Raw genomic sequence first — 19899 nt, forward strand, 5'->3', positions numbered from 1 at the left:
TTCGGTGTGGTCTCGCGGAATGGAGGTGCGGAGTAGTAGTGCGATCCCACGCGGTAGGAATGTGGCACCGATGCTCCACGGGACCGGCTTGGTGCCGCGTTTTGGGCTGCGAGACCGAAGTGCGCCTCCGTTCTGCGTAACCGGCCAGGCCAGCGGTCAGTCCCGCGTGCAACACCAACCTGCATAGCAGTGCCGTGGGACAGGTTCGGTTCCGCAACCCCGGTCTGCGCGACCGAGCTGGTCCCGCACTCCCAGGGGTACCACGTTCCCACGCTGCCGCCCTATGGAGGAGGTATATTTTTGCTAAACTTTACCTCCCAGGTATATAAACGTAAATGATTAAAAAAGATATATTTTCAAATTTAATTCAGAGTTACACTAGGTGAACTCACAATAATCATTTTAATTTTAAAATTCATAAAATAATACTTTGAATTGCTTCCAACAGATAACACACGCCTAGTCGCCTACTGCCCATTTGCCACCCAACCCTACTACCCCCTTCTTCTCTCTCCCCTCTCGTCCTCGTCCGCTTCCAGATTCAGATCCACCCATCGTCGTCGTCCATGCCGCTCGCCTCCTTTTCTCCACTGTCGTAAGCCCTCCTCCTCCTCCTCCTCCCACGCCGCCGCCGCCGGTGCCCCCACTCGCCGCCGTGCGCGCGTCCCGTAGTTCGCCCCACCAGCGGCCGCCATGGCGCAGCCGCTCGTCGTGAAGAAGGACGACGATCTCGACGAGGAAGGTGCGTCTCTCTCTCTCTCTATGTGTGTGTGTGTGTGTGTTTGGTTCGGGTTTGGTGCGCGCGCGCGCGCGTGGGGTTCGGGTTTGGGGCGCGTGCGCCCCCGCCGCACCCAGATCTGCGGCCGCGGCGGGCTAGATCTGGGCGCGATCCAGATCACGGCGCAATGCGTTGGCGCGTTTGATCGGTTCGTTGATTGATCGCTCCCGTTTGCTGCTGCTGCTGCTGCTGCTGCAGAGTACTACTCGCCGTTCCTCGGGATCGAGAAGGGCGCCGTCCTGCAGGAGGCCCGCGTCTTCCACGACCCGCAGCTCGACGCGCGCCGTTGCTGCCAGGTGAACCGCGTGTTCCGTTTTTTTCTTTCCCCTTTCGCTGGATCTCGCATCATTGGAAGATTGCTGATGATTTGATTTACCTGTGTGTCTGTAGGTCATCACCAAGCTCCTATACCTGCTCAACCAGGGTGACACCTTCACCAAGGTACAATGCTGTATACCTCATCTTGCTTTGGTCACATCTTGGCTTAGCTTGCGGATTTGAATTGATAGCGTCTCCATGTTATACACATTTATGAAGACTAGCAAAATAACCGTACGTTGTTATGGAATTTAGAAAATCATGTTGGCACATTGAAAAAATAAATCTATTTTCAGTTTAGAGCTTAATTTTAGAATTAAATTAGATGTTTCTTTATCTAGCCGCAAAAAATTTTAGACGGACCGAATTGACTTATCATTACTGCATAATTCCCTCCATTAAAAAAGTTACATCATCAACGGTCCATGAATTCTACCATTGTATTTGGTTTTGAGAATGATGGGACATGTGGGTCTCACGTCATAGTTTTAGGGAGTTGGTGGTGGGTCTGAAAATCACATGTATTATTAACATGTAGACAGTGTTGAGCTACTACTTAAGAGAGAGAAAGTGAGTGAGTGGTGGTCAGTAGTCATAGACTAAAGGCCCAACTTTTGCCTTAATGAACTGGTTACAAACATTAGTTTTAAAAGAAGAATGGGGATCGACTGGTGTGCATAAGTGCATGTTGGTATATTATTGTTTTCTCTCATAGATGTGAGTAAGTTTTGAATGTGTTGTTCAAGGCAATATGCTCGTCACATGTAAATGAGTGAGCAATTTTGTAGGTGGAGGCCACAGAGGTCTTTTTTGCGACGACCAAGTTGTTTCAATCCAAGGATGCAGGCCTTAGGAGAATGGTGTACCTCATGATCAAGGAACTCTCCCCATCAGCAGATGAGGTTGGTGAATGTTGATTGTTACTTTGCAGTTCTCTGCAGTCTATGGATCTTTGAAAGTGTCTGTGTTACATTTGTTGCAGGTTATCATCGTGACCAGCTCGTTGATGAAGGACATGAATAGCAAGACTGATATGTATCGAGCTAATGCAATAAGAGTTCTTTGCCGCATCATTGACTCAACACTTCTAACCCAAATTGAAAGATATTTGAAGCAAGCCATTGTTGACAAGAACCCTGTTGTTGCAAGCGCGGCCCTTGTTAGTGGCATCTACTTGCTTCAGGTATGTGCAAAACGTTTAGTCTTTGCCTTTATGCAATTGCATATTACAGCCAGACCCAAATCCTTACAAATGTTTTGTTTGTATGGTTTTATTCTGAGCAGACAAGTCCAGAAGTTGTGAAAAGGTGGAGCAATGAAGTTCAGGAGGCTGTACAGTCGAGAGCTGCTCTTGTTCAATTTCATGCCCTTGCTCTTCTTCACCAGGTGAGATTTATGTTTGGTTTTTACTACTCCCTCCATCCCAAAATATAAGGCATAACCACTCATAACACAAAGACCAAGAAAACATTTAACCACCTTCTTGGTTGGATCACCTTGATGCATGCAAGCAATGTGATTGGGAGGTTTGATAGTGTAAGATTTAAAACAAATCAATTTTATAGGACCAAAAGATGCTAGTTAATGTATGCATGCATGCACGCCTTATATTATGAGACATGAGAGAAAAGTGGTTGTGCCTTATATTTTGGGATGGAGGGAGTAGTAAGTAGAATGAACATTAGTATCTGAAATATCTTGGACCTAAACAAACTACTTTTAGATACCTAACATTTTTAATAATATTCTATAGAAACTTTTCTGGTCATTCTCCTAGTAATGTCATTTGGTCATCCTCCATGTAAATGATACTCAGCTCTTTGTTTTGTTGCCACCTGCTAGGCAATTGCAAATAATATTATGTTAAAACAAGCTTGTCAAGCTCAGGGAACTTACAGCGTTTCCATTTATTGAATTCTACAGATTAGGCAAAATGACCGGTTGGCTGTCAGCAAGCTTGTCACTAGTCTAACTAGGGGTTCTGTTCGCTCACCTCTGGCACAGTGCCTACTTATTCGGTACACTAGCCAGGTAATGTTTTTTGATTCTGCAAAACTTTATTTGGATAGATATCTGATACATGAGTGCCATCCATAGGTGATTAGAGAGTCAAGCATGAATAGTCAAGGTGGAGATCGCCCTTTCTTTGATTTCCTGGAGTCATGTCTCCGGAATAAAGCAGAAATGGTCATACTTGAGGCTGCAAGAGCGATAACTGAATTAAATGGCGTCACCAGCCGGGAGCTTACACCTGCAATTACCGTGCTGCAATTGTTCTTAAGTTCATCGAAACCTGTTCTCAGATTTGCTGCTGTTCGAACACTTAATAAGGTTTGTTTTATCCATAAGACTACTTTTTGTACTTTCTTGTCATTGTACTTCTGTCATGTGTGTGGAGCTTTGATTCAACTGTAGTTTACAAATACAAAGTAGATGGCTTCCCACAAATAGTTTTCTTTCTACCACACCAGTGATTGGCAAGCAATATTATATCCATTTTTTACACATTGGTACTTATCTCGAATTGGCATTAAGTCTGCATATTTTCCCCTATTATAAATGCTAAAAGTCCAAAACTGTCACTGTTTTTTATGAACAATGAAATAACACTGGTTAGTTTCTGACCACAACATTGCCCTTGATTGCCTAGTTTGGAGAACCAGATTCTGCTGGCTGTTGGCCAGAAATAAACTGTATTAGTGCCTTGTCCAGTCTGGTCACATGCATAGAATGTGTGCATGTAGACCGACATGAATTGGTTAATTTACACTGAACCATCATCTGGGACCGATAGGGCCAACTGCTCTTGGAAGACACGAAAAGTCGAAAACTATCTATAGTGGTGTGGGGGATTGATCTCAAGACATAGGGACAACAGCAAGAGGGAACTAACTGGAAAAAAAAACAATTAGATTTAATCCTAGTTATCCTCTATATAACTTGTGAATTTTATTTTATATATTTTGATGAGCTTGTGGGTGGGTTGTGAACTGATGGTCCAACTGGTAAACCACTGATTCAAAATGTTCACTGGTTTTATCAGTAGTCCGATTTTATAACTATGCTTGGATATAATTTGAATTTGTCGAGTATAGTTTAGTTGGAAGTTGAAACTTCTGCCTCTTGCAAATTTAATCAGGAAAAATTATATTCATTACTATGTTAATTCTTTTGTTTATGTTCTTTTTTATGGAGTTCCTCTTTTGATTATATTAAACTGTATGCTTATACTATGTTTGATAGGCTTGTTGGTTCCTTCACTTGACTTGTGTTCATTTGATATTGATTGTACAGGTTGCATCAACTCATCCTTTGGCTGTCACCAATTGTAACATAGATATGGAGAGTTTAATATCTGATCAGAACAGGAGCATTGCTACCCTTGCAATTACAACACTACTTAAGACAGGCAATGAATCAAGTGTTGATCGCTTAATGAAGCAGATGACCAATTTTATGTCGGACATTGCCGATGAATTCAAGATTGTTGTCGTAGAGGCCATAAGATCCTTGTGCTTGAAGTTCCCCCTAAAATATCGGTCACTGTACGTAGAATAGCGTATATTCTTATACAGAAATTTTTAAAGATCCAGAACTAGCTTGTCATCAGAACATTGAACTTTGTTGTGTTTGCAGGATGAACTTTTTGAGTAATATCCTACGGGAAGAGGGTGGCTTTGAGTACAAGAAGGCTATTGTTGATTCAATTATCATACTCATTAGAGATATTCCTGATGCAAAAGAAAGTGGTTTATTTCACTTGTGTGAATTCATTGAAGATTGTGAGTTCACTTATATGTCTACTCAGGTAATGGCCAATCTATCATTTTATAAATGTGTATTTTGCAAGTCACTAGTTATTTCCGAACTTAGGAGGTTGTAACTTAATTGCGACAATGTCATGCTTGCTTCTGAAGAAATTCAAGAAATATTCTATATAGCCTTGTTATGTTGAAAGTTATATATAACTGTCCGAGGATCTTTTCTCCCCTATATTACACCGAAGTGGTGATCATTATTCACCAGCAAAATATTTTGATTTAGCAAGTGCTTAGGATTAGCCTATGCAAATATTAGTTGTTTTGTACTTGTGGAAAGTCCTCCAATCGTTTTGGGATGTAGAAACAGTTTCCCTGCCTTGCATACCCCAAAGTTACACAATGAATTATGAATTTCTAATGAATTTACTATGTTCCAATCTTGCAACAGATACTTCACTTTTTGGGAAATGAAGGTCCAAAGACATCAGATCCTAGTAAATACATACGTTATATATATAACAGAGTGATACTTGAAAATGCTACTGTTCGAGCTAGTGCTGTAAGTACTTTGGCAAAGTTCGGTGCATTGGTTGACTCACTCAAGGTAATTTGGCAGATTTATACCTGTAAACCCCTCTGTTGACTCTCTTGAGGCTTGGGTTGCACTTACCGCCTTCTTTTGTTGCAGCCTCGAATTTTTGTCCTTCTGAGACGCTGCCTGTTTGATGGTGATGATGAGGTGAGCAAAAAGATAATTATGCTCTGTTCTTCCTCATGAACAGCTTAGCATTGTCAGTTCTGTTCTTAAAAGGGCCCATCAAACTCTCCTTCCTGGCAAGAAGCCTTTCTTACATTTGCTATGCTTTTCACCTCAGGTGCGTGACAGGGCCACGCTTTATCTCAAATTGCTTGGCGGGGAAGCTACAGTTGGTGAAACTGAGAAGGATGTGAATGAATTTCTCTTTGGTTCATTTGATATTCCACTAGTTAACCTGGAGACTAGCCTACAAAACTATGTATGTCTTTCAACAACATTAATGTTCTATGATTTTTAGATTATCATGTTGGTGCCTTTACATTCTTGTCGTATGTTGCAGGAACCATCAGAGGCACCTTTTGATATTTCATCTGTATCTTTGGAAACTAAATCACAACCTCTTGCTGAGAAAAAGACTACGGGCAAAAAGCCAACAGGCCCAGCATCTGCTCTCAGCGGTCCAGTTCCTACTGTTGATGCCTCATATGAGAAGCTTCTTTCATCCATTCCTGAGTTTGCTGGTTTTGGAAAACTCTTTAAGGTTAGCTTGGTGTTCTTTTATTTTGTTCCCACTGAAAATATATCACTATGTTCTACCACTTATGTTTTGACTTTTTATCCTTTTTTTCAGTCATCAGCTCCTGTAGAATTGACCGAAGCTGAAACTGAATATTCAGTCAATGTTGTGAAGCACATTTATGACGGGCATGTTGTGCTCCAATACAATTGTACCAATACTATACCTGAACAGCTGCTTGAAGAGGTAAACGATTTTTTCCACTCAGTATTTTTATTTATGGATTAGTGCTTTTCTGAACAATGTTTTTATTTCAGGTGGTGGTTTTTGTGGATGCTTCTGAGGCCGATGAATTTTCAGAAGTTGCAACGAAATCATTAAGATCCTTACCTTATGATTCACCAGGACAAACCTTTGTGGCTTTTGAAAAGCTAGAAGGTGTCCTTGCTACTGGGAAGTTCTCAAATATACTGAAATTTATTGTTAAAGAGGTATGTGCTCCCAGTATTGTTCTTTTTCTGTTTTCACATATGGTCTGAATCAATCGATTTTCCTTCACATTTAATTCTGAGGATGTCCTGGACCTTGGTCGAATCGAAAACATTCTCCTTATTCCTTTCACATAGAGTTTGTGATTTATCCCTTGATGTTTTACTTGGGATCTTAATATTTTTTATTCCTTGAGGAGATTATTATGCATCTACATGTTCAGTTGATGCAGTAGACGGTTTGACTGGTTTTATTTAACTGGAACTGTGTTTCAGGTTGATCCATCCACAGGTGAAGCTGATGATGATGGCGTTGAGGATGAGTACCAGCTTGAAGATCTGGAAATTACTTCTGCTGATTATATGTTGAAGGTTGGAGTTTCTAACTTCAGAAATGCTTGGGAAAGCATGGATCCAGAAAGCGAGCGGGTTGATGAGTATGGGCTTGGCGCCAGGGAAAGCCTGGCTGAGGCTGTGAGTGCTGTCATAGGCATCCTTGGCATGCAGCCCTGCGAGGTCAGTCACTTTCTAATTTATCTATTGAATGAATACGAAGTCCTGCCAGTTTGTAACCTTTTATACCATGATAGTTTTTTTTTTTTCTGAAGTTAATTTTAATAATGTGATGCTAGTTCTTATCTAATCGGCAACCATATGAAATAGAGTTAGCATATTGAGCATTGCTTCATGAAACGATAATCTCACCTAACCATTTTCTCGCCTTTGGTTTTTAGGGAACTGATGTGGTCCCAAGCAATTCGAGGTCACACACTTGCCTGCTATCTGGTGTGTTTATCGGCAATGTGAAAGTTTTAGTGAGGCTGTCATTCGGACTTAGCGGACCGAAGGAAGTGGCCATGAAGCTAGCAGTCAGATCAGATGATCCTGAGATCAGTGACAAGATCCATGAAATCGTTGCAAATGGCTAAATCTGATGAAGAGGGTCACCCCTTTTTTGACCTTTTTGTTTTTGGCTTTCACGCCATGGAAAGCTCAACGGAATTTGATTAATTCTATGATGATAGTACATGTAAGCTTGGTTTTCCGTTGGATACATGTGTTGTTGCACTCGCACCCCATCATTTGAAAACAAGGCATATAACAATTTTTGATTGATTTGGAACCACATCATCAATTCCTTTATATATCAAGGATTTGACTAGTACATGCAATAATATATAGATGAAGTTATATCAATCAGATTGAGAGCTACTTTGCGGTTCATTTGTCCTGTGATGTTGTCTCATATGTGGTTCTCAAAAAGAGGCTAACGGCTGTTTACGTACACAATACCAAAAGCCCAAGTGTGATTTAATAATAATAATCAATTATTATGGGCCCTTGCGTTGTAACGCTTTTTTTTTTTAATAAAAAAATTAGACGGTTTTGGGGTGAGTGGTTTATTCTGTTTCTCTATACAGCTCGTCGTTTTTTCTCCCTGAAAAATGTGTTTTCTAGGCTGCGGTTTGTACGAGGGAAGTGGGACGGACTAGGTAAGGTTCTCCCTCTTTTAGCCACAACTTGCAACCATGGGTCCATGGGTCACGGTTACGGCGCGTACTATGTAAAAGAGACTATTTTAGAGCTATTGTCTATTTTATGGGTCCATATGCTACGGGAAGAGGGATGGAGGCTATTGCCTATTTTATGGGTCCATATGCCATTAAAAGTGGGGATTGAGGGTGTGTTTTTCTTTGGGTGTAAAATTTTTAAGTATATTTGAAGTATTTAACGTAGACTAATAACAAAACAAACATTTGAAGTATTAAACGTAGACTAATAACAAAATAAATTACATATTCTACCTGTAAACAGCGAGACGAATTTGTTGGCAACTTTTTGTAACAAGTCGACAAGCACGATCGCAACACCTAAACGCCTTGCAGTGATATGGAGTCGCCAACCACCTCGATCTAGCCAAAGGGCCAAATAAAGATGGGTTTTGCAAAAAGAAAAGCTAAACCGGCTAGCGAAGCCGATTTAGAGATCAAAATCAGCCTCTAGGCCGATTTAGATCGATATGAGGATAACTACCCGTCTCGTGGGCAAAACGGAAGGTTTTCAGGACAAACCTACAAAGAGGTGTCGCACTCTCGCAGCGGCGGCGGACGGTTTACGGCGCAAACCGACAAAGATGGACTAAACTAGGGTAAAATAGAACATGGTAAAAGAACGATTCAAGTAGATTGTATTCGGGGGTTTTACAATGAACCGGCCTTGTCCCTTAAATAGGGGTTGGTCTTGCCCTCTACAGGCCCTTCTCCACATCCAACTTGGGATAGAAACCAAAAGAAACACGAAACCTGCCTTCCAGAGTAAGGAAACCCGTCACTTTCTAAACTTTAGCAATTTTCCCCTATTTCGTCCATAGGTGCTAAATTTGGGTGTAAACAGAATTTATTAAGCCTAATTAATCCGTCATTAGCAAATGGTTACTGTAGCATTACATTGTCAAATCATGGCGTAATTAGGCTCAAAAGATTCGTCTCGTAATTTATATACAAACTGTGCAATTGGTTTTCCCCACATTTAATGTCCCATGCATGTGTCCAAATATTTAGTGTGACGTTTTTGGTAAAAATAAATTTTTAATATCTATACAAGGTAAGTAAAAAACACCTTGATCCGACAAATTTTCTAACTTTTTTTTTTTTGTTGAGGGGTGTGCTGCGGGCATAGCGTGGGGGAGGATGGCGGATGGACAACTACTCTTTAAGTAATAGATACCTACAAATCAAGATAATTCGGCTTTGAAAGATTTTTGCGGATCTAGCACCAACTTACTAAAAATTCAGTAAAATTCCTATATTCTAAATGAGGAAAGTTGCTTTATTTTTTAGAAAGGTTTAAATGCAAACACTTATAATGCGTGCACGCTCATACTTATGAAAGTTAACACGTGCATCGTATCACTGTGAGCATCTCCGGAAGACTGAACCGGAATATCTTGAGATTGATGAAGTTACCATAGACGCCCCGCTGTCAACGGGTACATCGCCTACCATTAAAATAATATTAGATGTAAATATGAGTACCCGTGTTAAGTCTTTTTTTAGGGAATAAGTACCCGTGTCAAGTCTAAAACTTAAACTTAGGTGAACTAATTTTATCACAAGAAATCTAATCACATAAAACCTAACCAGTTAAGCTAAGGTGAACTGATTCCTTCACAACAAATTTAATCACATATAATCTAACCAGTTAAGTTACGCTTATTTCACGAGCAAAGTTGCTTTTAGGGGTTGTTCAGTTCCCAAAAACTTTTACAAAAAACATCACATCAAATCTTTGGACACATGTATGGAGCATTAAATATAGATAAAATGAAATTAGTTGCACAGTTTACATATAAATCGGGAGATGAATATGAGCCTAATTAGTTCACGGTTAGCCATAAGTGCTATAGTAACTCATATGTGCTAATGACGGATTAATTAGGCTCAAAAGATTCGTCTCGCGGTTTCCAGACGAGTTATGAAATTAGTTTTTTTATTCGTGTCCAGAAACTCTTTCCGACATCCGGTCAAACGTCCGATGTGACACCTAAAAATTTTCATTTTACCTAAACAGGCTCTTAGTTAATGTGCATGTGGGGGTGGGAGGGTAGTTGAAGACTAGGCTGAGGCCAAGTTTAGTTCTAAACTTTTTCTTCAAACTTTCAACTTTTTCATCACATCAAAACGTTTCTACCCACACAAATTTTTAACTTTTTTGTCACACCGTTTCAATTTGAACCAAACTTCTAATTTTAACGTGAACGATAAAATGAAAAGGAAACGCGCTAGTTGGAGATGGGGAGGACGACAGGAGATGGGCACCACCGACAAATTCTGTCATGTATCCATCGTTGATTAAAATAATCGGTGACAGATTCGATAGCTACTATCCTTACCTCACATGCCACCGTGGTTTGCAAATCGGGATTAAGGCCTGTTTAGTTCCATTTCAATTTTTTTAAATATTAAATATAGACTAATAACAAAATAAATTACAGATTTCGCCTGTAAACTGCAAGATGAATCTATTATACCTCACATTATCAAATTATGGCGTAATTAGGCTCAAAAGACTCGTCTCGCAATTTACATGTAAACTGTGCGATTAGTTTTTTTTTTGTCTATATTTAATGCTCCATGCATATGTCCAAACATTAAACGTAGACTAATAACAAAATAAATTACAGATTCCGCCTGTAAACTACGAGATGAATCTATTAAGCCTAATTAATACATCATTAGTAAATATTTACTATAGCATCACATTGTTAAATCATGGCATAATTAGGCTCAAAAGATTCGTCTCGCAATTTACATGCAAACTGTGCAATTATTTTTTTCGTCCACATTTAATACTCCATGCATATGTCCAAACATTTGATGTGACGGAATTTTTGAAAGTTTGAAGGAAAATAAACACAACCTGAGGCCTTGTTTAGATCCCGAAAAATTTGAATATAATCTAAAAGTTCTGTAAGGAGTAAATTTGATGTTTTGATAAGTTGAAGGAAATGTTTCTATATCTATGCTCTGAAAATTAGTGTATATGGAGTATATTTAGTCAAATGCGTAAACCAAATATAATAGATCAACCATTGGAAGGTCAAGCAGAAAATCCAAATCTCATCTGCAGTAAACTAAGCTCGTGAATGGCAACTGTATCATATAATATCACACTTCAGCAGTTGACACTTTTGTATAGGATTAGTACTACAGGATCAATAACAGGATCATCGCAAGTCTCATCTCACATATCCAAGAAATCAGCCATGGAAGCGACCAGAGAGGCGGCGCCAATGGCGGCTTCAGCTTCATCTTCTTCTCCACTTCACATCGTGATGTTCCCATGGCTGGCATTCGGCCACATGATCCCCTTCCTCGAGCTCGCCAAGCGGCTGGCGAGGCGCGGCCTCGCCGTCACCTTCGTCTCCACGCCGAGGAACGCCGCGAGGCTGGGCGCGATCCCGCCGGCGCTGTCCGCCCACCTCCGCGTCGTGCCGCTCGACCTCCCGGCCGTCGACGGCCTGCCGGAGGGCGCCGAGTCGACGGCCGACGCCCCGCCGGAGAAGGTCGGGCTCCTCAAGAAGGCGTTCGATGGCTTGGCGGCACCCTTCGCCGGATTTGTTGCCGAGGCCTGCGCCGCCGGCCATGGAGAATCCACCCCCACCGCCGCCGGGTTCTCGAGGAAGCCTGACTGGATCATACTCGACTTCGCGCAAAACTGGGTATGGCCGATCGCCGAGGAGCACAAGGTGAGCCAAACACAACACCCCTTAAAACGTATGAATTTTATACGATTAATTTTCACATAAACTAGTTCAGTTTCTGTAAATTTATCATAGATAATTCCACCATTTCAATTTTGGACTAAAGAAACTGACTCATACTTTTTTTCGTTTTCATTTTTTTTTGTCTAAAGATCCCATGTGCCATGTTCTCCATCTTCCCGGCGGCCATGGTGGCCTTCGTCGGCCCGAGACAAGAGAACCTGGCTCACCCACGCACCAAGACGGAGCACTTCATGGTCCAGCCGCCATGGATCCCCTTCCCCTCCAACGTCGCCTACCGGCGGCGCCACGGCGCGGAATGGATCGCCGCCGTCTTCCGACCCAACGCCTCCGGCGTGTCCGACGCCGACCGATTCTGGGAGATGGAGCACGCCTGCTGCCGCCTCATCATCCACCGTAGCTGCCCCGAGGCCGAGCCTCGGCTGTTCCCGCTCCTCACCGAGCTCTTCGCCAAGCCGTCCGTCCCCGCCGGCCTCCTCATGCCTCCTCCTCCTCCTGCTGCCGGCGTCGACGACGATGACGACGATGTTAGCATGGACGACCAGCACATCGCCATGGCGATGCGGTGGCTCGACGAGCAGCCGGAGAGATCCGTCATCTACGTCGCGCTCGGGAGCGAGGCGCCACTGACGGTAGGCCACGTGCGCGAGCTCGCGCTCGGGCTGGAGCTCGCCGGAGTCCGTTTCCTCTGGGCGCTCCGCGCGCCGCCGTCGGCGTCGAGCGTAAACCGTGACAAATGCGCCGCCGACGCCGACCTCCTCCTCCCGGACGGGTTCCGGTCGCGCGTCGCGGCGGCGCGTGGTGGCCTGGTGTGCGCGCGATGGGTGCCGCAGCTGCGCATCCTGGCGCACCGGGCGACGGGCGGGTTCTTGACGCACTGTGGGTGGAGCTCCATCTTCGAGAGCCTGCGGTTCGCGCTCCCGCTGGTGATGCTGCCGCTCTTCGCCGACCAGGGACTAGGCGTGCAGGCGTTGCCGGCGAGGGAGATCGGCGTGGAGGTGGCGTGCAACGACGACGGATCGTTCCGTAGGGACGCCATTGCGGCGGCGGTGCGGCAGGTGATGGTGGAGGAGAAGGGGAAGGCATTGTCGCGCAAGGCCGAGGAGCTGCGCGATGTTCTTGGAGACGAGGGTCGGCAGGAGATGTACCTCGATGAGCTTGTTGGCTACTTGCAGCGTTACAAATAACTATTGCTCATCATGCTCGATCTCAAGTCTTTCACTCTATCCTGAATTTCTATGTTCTTGTGCCTAAAGACGAGAAAGGCTTTGGAGATTAAAACAGTTTCCCCTCTTTCTTTTACATTTTAAAGTGCACTACAAATCGCCCTAAGTTTCTGTACATATGGGTTTGTTGTGTGTGCCATAGATGGCCATAAGGCCCGGTCGGCACGTCCCCGGCCCATGGGCTGCACCTCTGGCCCAGGCACGACCCACCGTGCTGGTCCGAAGGCACGGATGGCCCATCGTGTCTTTTTTTAAATAAATCTATTTTCCCTCCCTCCTCTTTGGGCTGACATATATATATAGTGAAAATAAGTCTATTTTACGTCACTATTTTTTGGACCCTGGTATATAATGTCTATTTTTACTCCCTATCCTTTGTGTGTCGGGCTAACCTGCCGGCCCAACTTGCCGGTTGGGGGGGGGGGGAAGGCACGGCCCGGTGGTCGGGCCAGGCCGGCACGGGCCATCGGGTCTCGGGCCTTTTGGCTATTTATAGTGTGTGCTATGCCAATGTCATACTTGTGTTCAGGCGAACGCATGACTAAATTTGATGGAGTGCTATTCGGATAATACTGCAACCCAGGCGCCCAACGGGGGTGGAGCCGATCGGGCTCTCCCCTGCGCGCCCTTCCCCCACGCGCTTGCATGCAGGCGCCTGGTCCCACCATATTCTCTGCTTCCACCTACCATTGCAACAAATCACCAACATATTTTGGAAACTCTCTATTAAGGTAATTTGGTTTATTTTTTTTCCACCAAAATGTTTCATCTAATGCACTAACAATGTTTCATTATATATAGATCTAATGTTTCACTATGTATAGATCTAATGTTGCAGTGAACTGAAATACTCCATTGCAACAAATCACCCACATATTTTGTAAACCCTCTATTAAGGGAATTCGTTTTATTTTTTGTTCCACCAAAAATATTTCACCTAGTATACTTATAATGTTTCACTATATATGGATCAAATGTTGCATTGAACTAAAATATTCTTTCGCTATTTGCTGAAACATTGTTTTTATATAAGGTGAAACAACGCTCGATTTAAACAATTGAAACATTTTTGATATACTTAGTAAAACAATTCTGATATACCTGGTAGAACATCGTACAATATTTTAAAAAATTCAATAATAAGCTAAAAAAATTTTCGTCGGAATATATCCATGTGTGGTCTTGTTTTGAAGATTTAATTGTAACGAATTTAATGGTGTAACCGGATCATGATTTAGATAAATAATTTAAGAGAAAAATTAGTTTAAAGTGGTTTTGCATATATGGGTGGCGCTGCTGACGTCAGCGCCCGATTTTTGGAGATTTGGATCGGGCGACCGATCCCTAGTCATCCTCTGTGCTATTCGAATCAAAAAATAGCTTGGAACTATATCTCTACTTATATTATAAAAATTAAGGATATTTCCGCGGTCTGTCATTCGTGTTTGAGTCGGAAAAAAAGTTTATGTCCGATTTAAAAAAAATCGTTCGTACCGGGAAAAAATAAATACGCACGAAAAAAGTCTGTCCGATTCCAAATTAAAACGCGAAATTTTTTTCGTCCGATTCCAAAATAAAAAAAACGTCCGTGCGAAAAAAAAAGTTTTCCTGTCCGATTCCAAAATAAAAAAAAAGTCTGTGCGAAAAAAAAGAGGTTTCCCTTCCGCGAAAAAAAGGAAAAAAATAGTGCAGAAAAAGGTGTATGTCCGATTTTTTTAAAAAAGGTCCGGATAAGCCGGTCCTCCCAAAAAAAAGTTAGTGGAAAAAAGTTCTCGTGCTACGTTTGTCCGATTCCACTAAAACAGTTGCTTTTCCAAAAATTCCTAAAACAAAGGAGTTTGGTGGAAAAAAAAAGTTTCCGCTCAACGTTAAAAAAGAAGTCCGATTTTAATTAAAGAAACCAGTTTGGCATTTTCAACTTTTCCAAATATTCCTCAAAGTAGATTTGGAAATTTAAAAGCGAATTCAAATTTCCCCTTTTGAATTTACTTTTTTTATTCATTCAAAATATCATACATCAAAATCCACCTAAAGATGTAAAAGTTTATATAAACCGCAAGGCCTTATAAAAAACACGTCAAAGAAATTGTTAGAATAAAACGCCGTTTATATATAAAAAAAACCATCTGACTCAATGCGAGAAAAAAACCCATTTTTTCTTCGAGAAAACCGTACGATTCAACGCGAGAAAAACATCGCAATTTATAAAAGAACTTCTTAAAAAAAGTTGACTCAACGTGAGAAAAACGCTACAGTTTATAAAAAAACCTGGTTCGGCACCGTGCAATGCCAAAAAAAAAAAACTGTCCGAATTTAGGAAAAAAAACAACCGATTCCATGAAAAAGATTCATAATGTTCGTATCGTCCATCTTTACCATGTCGGTTTGGTTTTTTTTTGAACCATTGGTCAAATGTTCTGACATCTGGAAATAAGACAAATCTTGCTTGAGCTTTTTTCTCTCCTAAGAACGAGATCAAATTGATGGACGTTTGGGTCAGATAGGATTCATCGATTTTTTCCATCTCCTAGACGGCTTTTGTTTCCTCATCTATTCTCCTATATTGGTGGCCCTGCATGTCTACGTAGGATTTAAAGAGAAGAGTGTATGGTGGTTCTATTCTGTGTAGACTTGACCATTCGAGACAGTGTAAGATTTAATTGATCCTATTTTAATAGCAAGAATAAGATTAAAAAAGTATTTTAGATTATACGTATGCTACCACATGAATGACCAATTCTTTTGGGTAAATCAAAGCATTGGTAAGGTTGTTACCGCCGATGTTGAGCCCTTAGTTGAAGATTTTCTAATTTTTCTTATGATATGTTTTAGCTCTAACGACCAATACAAATATTATTATTGACAAGATTATTCATGAAAGGCATATATTGTCATTGAATTTTTCACCCGTTACAACGTACGGGTATTTTTGCTAGTGTTAAAAAAAGAAATTAGCTTCCTTTTCCAATCGAGAATCATATATAAATAGGACAGAATAGTAGAAAAATGCAAATTACGGTAGCGTTCCTGCTTATGAAGCTGATTTACAAGGAAACATACGTAGTGGAACATATTAGTAAATCGAAGAATTTATACAATTTCACCTTTACAAAACAAATCACACCAGTTAAATTTGCTGGATATAAAGGTTTGGAGGTGACCAAATTAGGACAACTTTGAGTGGGGAGAAACTAAGCATGGAAAATAAAAAGAAATGGATGCTTGACTTTGCATTTAAGTGAGCTAAGAGATTAAGAAATTTGGAAACCTACAAAAGATGGTAAATATACTCATGTGAAGTCCTTCTATGAGGCACTGAAGATGCAGAACTATTCTTAACCCTTTTAAGAAAATATGCAAGTTTAAAATACCCCTGAGAGTGAAAATTTTCATTAATTTGGCTTCTTTTGAGAAATGTACTGTAGCGAGGTAATGATGATTTGATAAAGAGAGGGCTAGTAAGGAGATAAAAAATACCAATTCTGTGGGAAAGGCGTACGAAACAATCACTGGTGGAGAAACCATCTTTGATCGGTCCACCAGATTTCACAATAGTCCCGGTTGTATTAAAAACTGGGACTAAAAATATCTTTAGTCCCGGTTTAAAAGCTCTGAGGAATTTTGATCAAGATCTATTTATAGTCCCGGTTGGTGTTACCAATCAGGAAAAAAGATCAATATAAGCTTTACTCCCGGTTGATGTTACCAACCGGGACTAAAGATTTATTTTTAGTCCCGGTTGGTAACACCAACCGGGAAAAAAGTCGACATAAGCGGGGTGGTTGCAAGCGGATCGGATCAATACAATCTCCTCTCCTTTTTTAACTCATCTCACAGAGTCACCCTTATCTCTTTCTCTCCCTCCTCCCTTCCTCTCCTCCTCTCCCTCCTCCCCACCTCCCTCTGCAACGGCGGGGCGCAGAGGCCCGGCCGGCCCACGTGGCGGCGTGGCGCGCGGAGGGCCGGGTGAGGCGGCGCGCTGGCGGCTGGCGGCCTCGTGGCGGCGGCCGAGGACGCGGCAGGCGGCGCGGCGCACGGAGGGCCGGGCGAGGCGGCGTGGCGGCGCGCTGGCGGCTGGCGGCGGAGCCGGGGACGCGGCGGGCGGTGCGGCGGCGGCCGGCGACGCGGCGCGCCGCCACGACAGCGGGCCGTTCATCTTCTTCCTTTTTTTTCTTTCTTTTTTTTAAATTTGTGATTCGGATCTGAGGCGATTTGTGTGTGATGTGAATATGTGATGTATTTGATTTGTGTGTGATGTGAATATGTGATGTATTTGTGATGAATTTTGTAGAAGTTGTGATGTAATTTTTTTAAGATTTTGTTATGTATTTAGAGATTGATTTGAGAATTTGGAGACTATTCGGGGATGATTGATTTGGGATTTTGGGATGGGATAGAGTGAATCAATATATTAAAAACAATGAAGAAAAGAATAGAATGAAGTAGCAACCTGAGCTAGCCTCTTTAGTCCCGGTTGGTGTTACCAACTGGGACTAAAGATACTCTATCTTTAGTCCCGGTTGGTAACTAAAAATGGATTTTTACTCCTGTTTTTTTTACCCGGGACTAAAGATAGCGATCTTTAGTCCCGGATTCGTAGTCCCGGTTGGAAAACCGGGACTACAGGGGGTTACGAACCGGGTGTAAAGCCCCTTTCTCCACCAGTGAATGGAACACCATTATTCTCCCATGTATACTACTCCCTCCGTTTTAGGTTATAAAATGTTTTAACTTTGGTCAAAGTCAAATTATTTTAAGTTCGACTAAGTTTATAGACAAATATAGTAATATTTATAATACTAAATTAGTTTTATAAAATAAATAATTGAATATATTTTCATAATAAATTTCTTTTGGGTTAAAAATGTTACTATTTTTTTCTTCAAACTTGGTCAAATTTAAAGCGGTTTGATTTTGATCAAAGACAAAACGTCTTATAAACTGAAACGGAGGGAGTAGAAACTAGAGCCAAAGCTGAAGATTGGTAGGTAAAGATAGAAGATATGGTAGTGTTTTGGTGTCTCACAAGTCACAACTCACAAGTAGTTGACAGTTAGGTTTAAGTGTATTGCTCTGTTCATGACGAGCTTATTCTATTGTCTGTTGCTTTAATTTGTCCCTTGCAGCTGTTTCCAAAGTAATGGACTTTTGTGAGATATATATGGAATTATTAACATACAACCAAGAAAAAAAAACACTATTCCTGATCTGTGTTCTTTTCTCCGGAACCAGTTGTTATGAAAATACAATAGTGTTTCCATCTTCCGTCAATCAAACAATATATCAAACTACTTTTAAAAAATGATTTTTCTATACATGAGCCCTTATAGGTTGTAAGCAGACCGTAACACATCGCGTATACAATTGATCAATCCTGTGCAGTACTTTATTTTGTTAGGCGATTTGGCACTGTCGAAACGATAAAACATAAAAGTCATGGCTTTTATTACTCACATTTCTTCAGCTTTAGCTTTTCTAACGCTACAGAAAATAAAAATAATGCCTTCTAGATCCAGAGTTTGATCGACATGCATTACTAGTGTGGAGACCATTGTTGAGTTATTGATCGTCCCTAGCTTGTCGACTGAATCTGTACTGGCCAGATCTGAAGCAATTGATGGAGAAGCTCCACTGTTAGAAAGAGTAATTCCCATAGAGCTCCGAATGCCAACGGTTGTACCTCTCCATTATTAGCCCATGGCTCACCCTCAGCGACTGTTGCTTTCACTCATGTATGCTTTCATCCGTGTGAGACACGCGGATCGCCACACAGAGGGTGACATAAATTAATGATAACATGATAACATCTAATGATCTAATCCCCTCATTGCTAAAATAAACAAACTCCTAAAATCCTAAGAAAAAGTTTAGAAGCGAAGAAAAAGAATAATACAGTGTCTCTTACGAAAGTAGTGCTTTGCCGTTTCAAATTACCTGTAATTGTAGCTTTTATATCCTAACGAAATTGCAATTAGGGAATAGTACCCTAATTGTCACAGTTTTGAGATTCCATCCCATAATTTATTTTCTTGCCATAGCCCACCACCTGAAACTCTGTCAGGTCGAAATGGCCCCCTCCATACAAATAATTAGTTGATTTGGCTCATTTTTATCAATGTGGATTTGCCGTCAATCAATGATGCCGATGCCAATCGTTTTCGTGTTCAGCCCCCTCGGTGTTCACAGTCGTCTAGCTTGAGAATGAGCTCGAGTTAGACTCACATCAGAGTCACGTTGGATAAGCACGACCTGACTGATATGGGTTGCTATGAATCCACGTAGGAAAAAATGGGCCGAATCAACTACCCACGTGTGTTGGGTGGGTAGACTATTGCAATAAAATGGGTTATGGAGTAGAATCTCAAAAATAAGTGATCATTTGGGGGTGGTTTATTTAATTTTGCCATCTAACATTGATCGCCAATTTCAACAAATGACACGGGGAATTATTAATAGGTGGTGCGTAGAGATATAATATATCAAAGGTATAACATTTTATGATTTATGAATCGAAGGTAGTGGGAGTATAAGGATTAACTTATTTTGAGACATTTTAAACTTCAAAAATCTTTAGGATGAAGGGAACATATTTTTTTAATGTACATGTTTTGACACATTTTTATCTGGAAGTCAAGAGATGCCTGTATACCTTCTCCGTTTCAAAATATAACAACTCGTAACATTTGACATTAATTTTTCCTAAGCCATAACAGCTTCTGTCTCCGCCTACTCCCTTCTCTCTACCAATGTCAATTACCCTTCATTTAGTT

At 41.5% G+C, this 19899-nt stretch overlaps 2 protein-coding genes across 2 annotated transcripts; both read left to right on the top strand.

Annotated features, from left to right (window-relative positions):
• Window positions 1-465: 465 nt before the first annotated feature.
• On the top strand, window positions 466-7850 carry LOC4342665 (coatomer subunit gamma-2-like). Its single transcript, NM_001422048.1, has 18 exons — window positions 466-742; window positions 977-1074; window positions 1169-1219; window positions 1885-1998; window positions 2079-2279; window positions 2381-2482; window positions 3020-3127; window positions 3194-3427; window positions 4391-4641; window positions 4733-4904; window positions 5306-5461; window positions 5546-5596; window positions 5733-5873; window positions 5955-6155; window positions 6246-6377; window positions 6449-6622; window positions 6896-7135; window positions 7354-7850. The coding sequence occupies exons 1-18, from the start codon at window positions 694-696 to the stop codon at window positions 7546-7548; spliced, it is 2670 nt and encodes an 889-aa protein (NP_001408977.1). The 5' UTR covers window positions 466-693; the 3' UTR covers window positions 7549-7850.
• A 3465-nt stretch (window positions 7851-11315) lies between these two features.
• LOC9267755 (UDP-glycosyltransferase 91C1) lies at window positions 11316-13205 on the top strand. Its single transcript, XM_015790400.3, has 2 exons — window positions 11316-11867; window positions 12035-13205. The coding sequence occupies exons 1-2, from the start codon at window positions 11385-11387 to the stop codon at window positions 13088-13090; spliced, it is 1539 nt and encodes a 512-aa protein (XP_015645886.1). The 5' UTR covers window positions 11316-11384; the 3' UTR covers window positions 13091-13205.
• The last annotated feature ends 6694 nt before the right edge of the window (window positions 13206-19899 follow it).

Source organism: Oryza sativa, chromosome 7 (genome assembly GCF_034140825.1).
Source record: "Oryza sativa Japonica Group chromosome 7, ASM3414082v1".
Taxonomy (NCBI): Eukaryota; Viridiplantae; Streptophyta; class Magnoliopsida; order Poales; family Poaceae; genus Oryza; species Oryza sativa.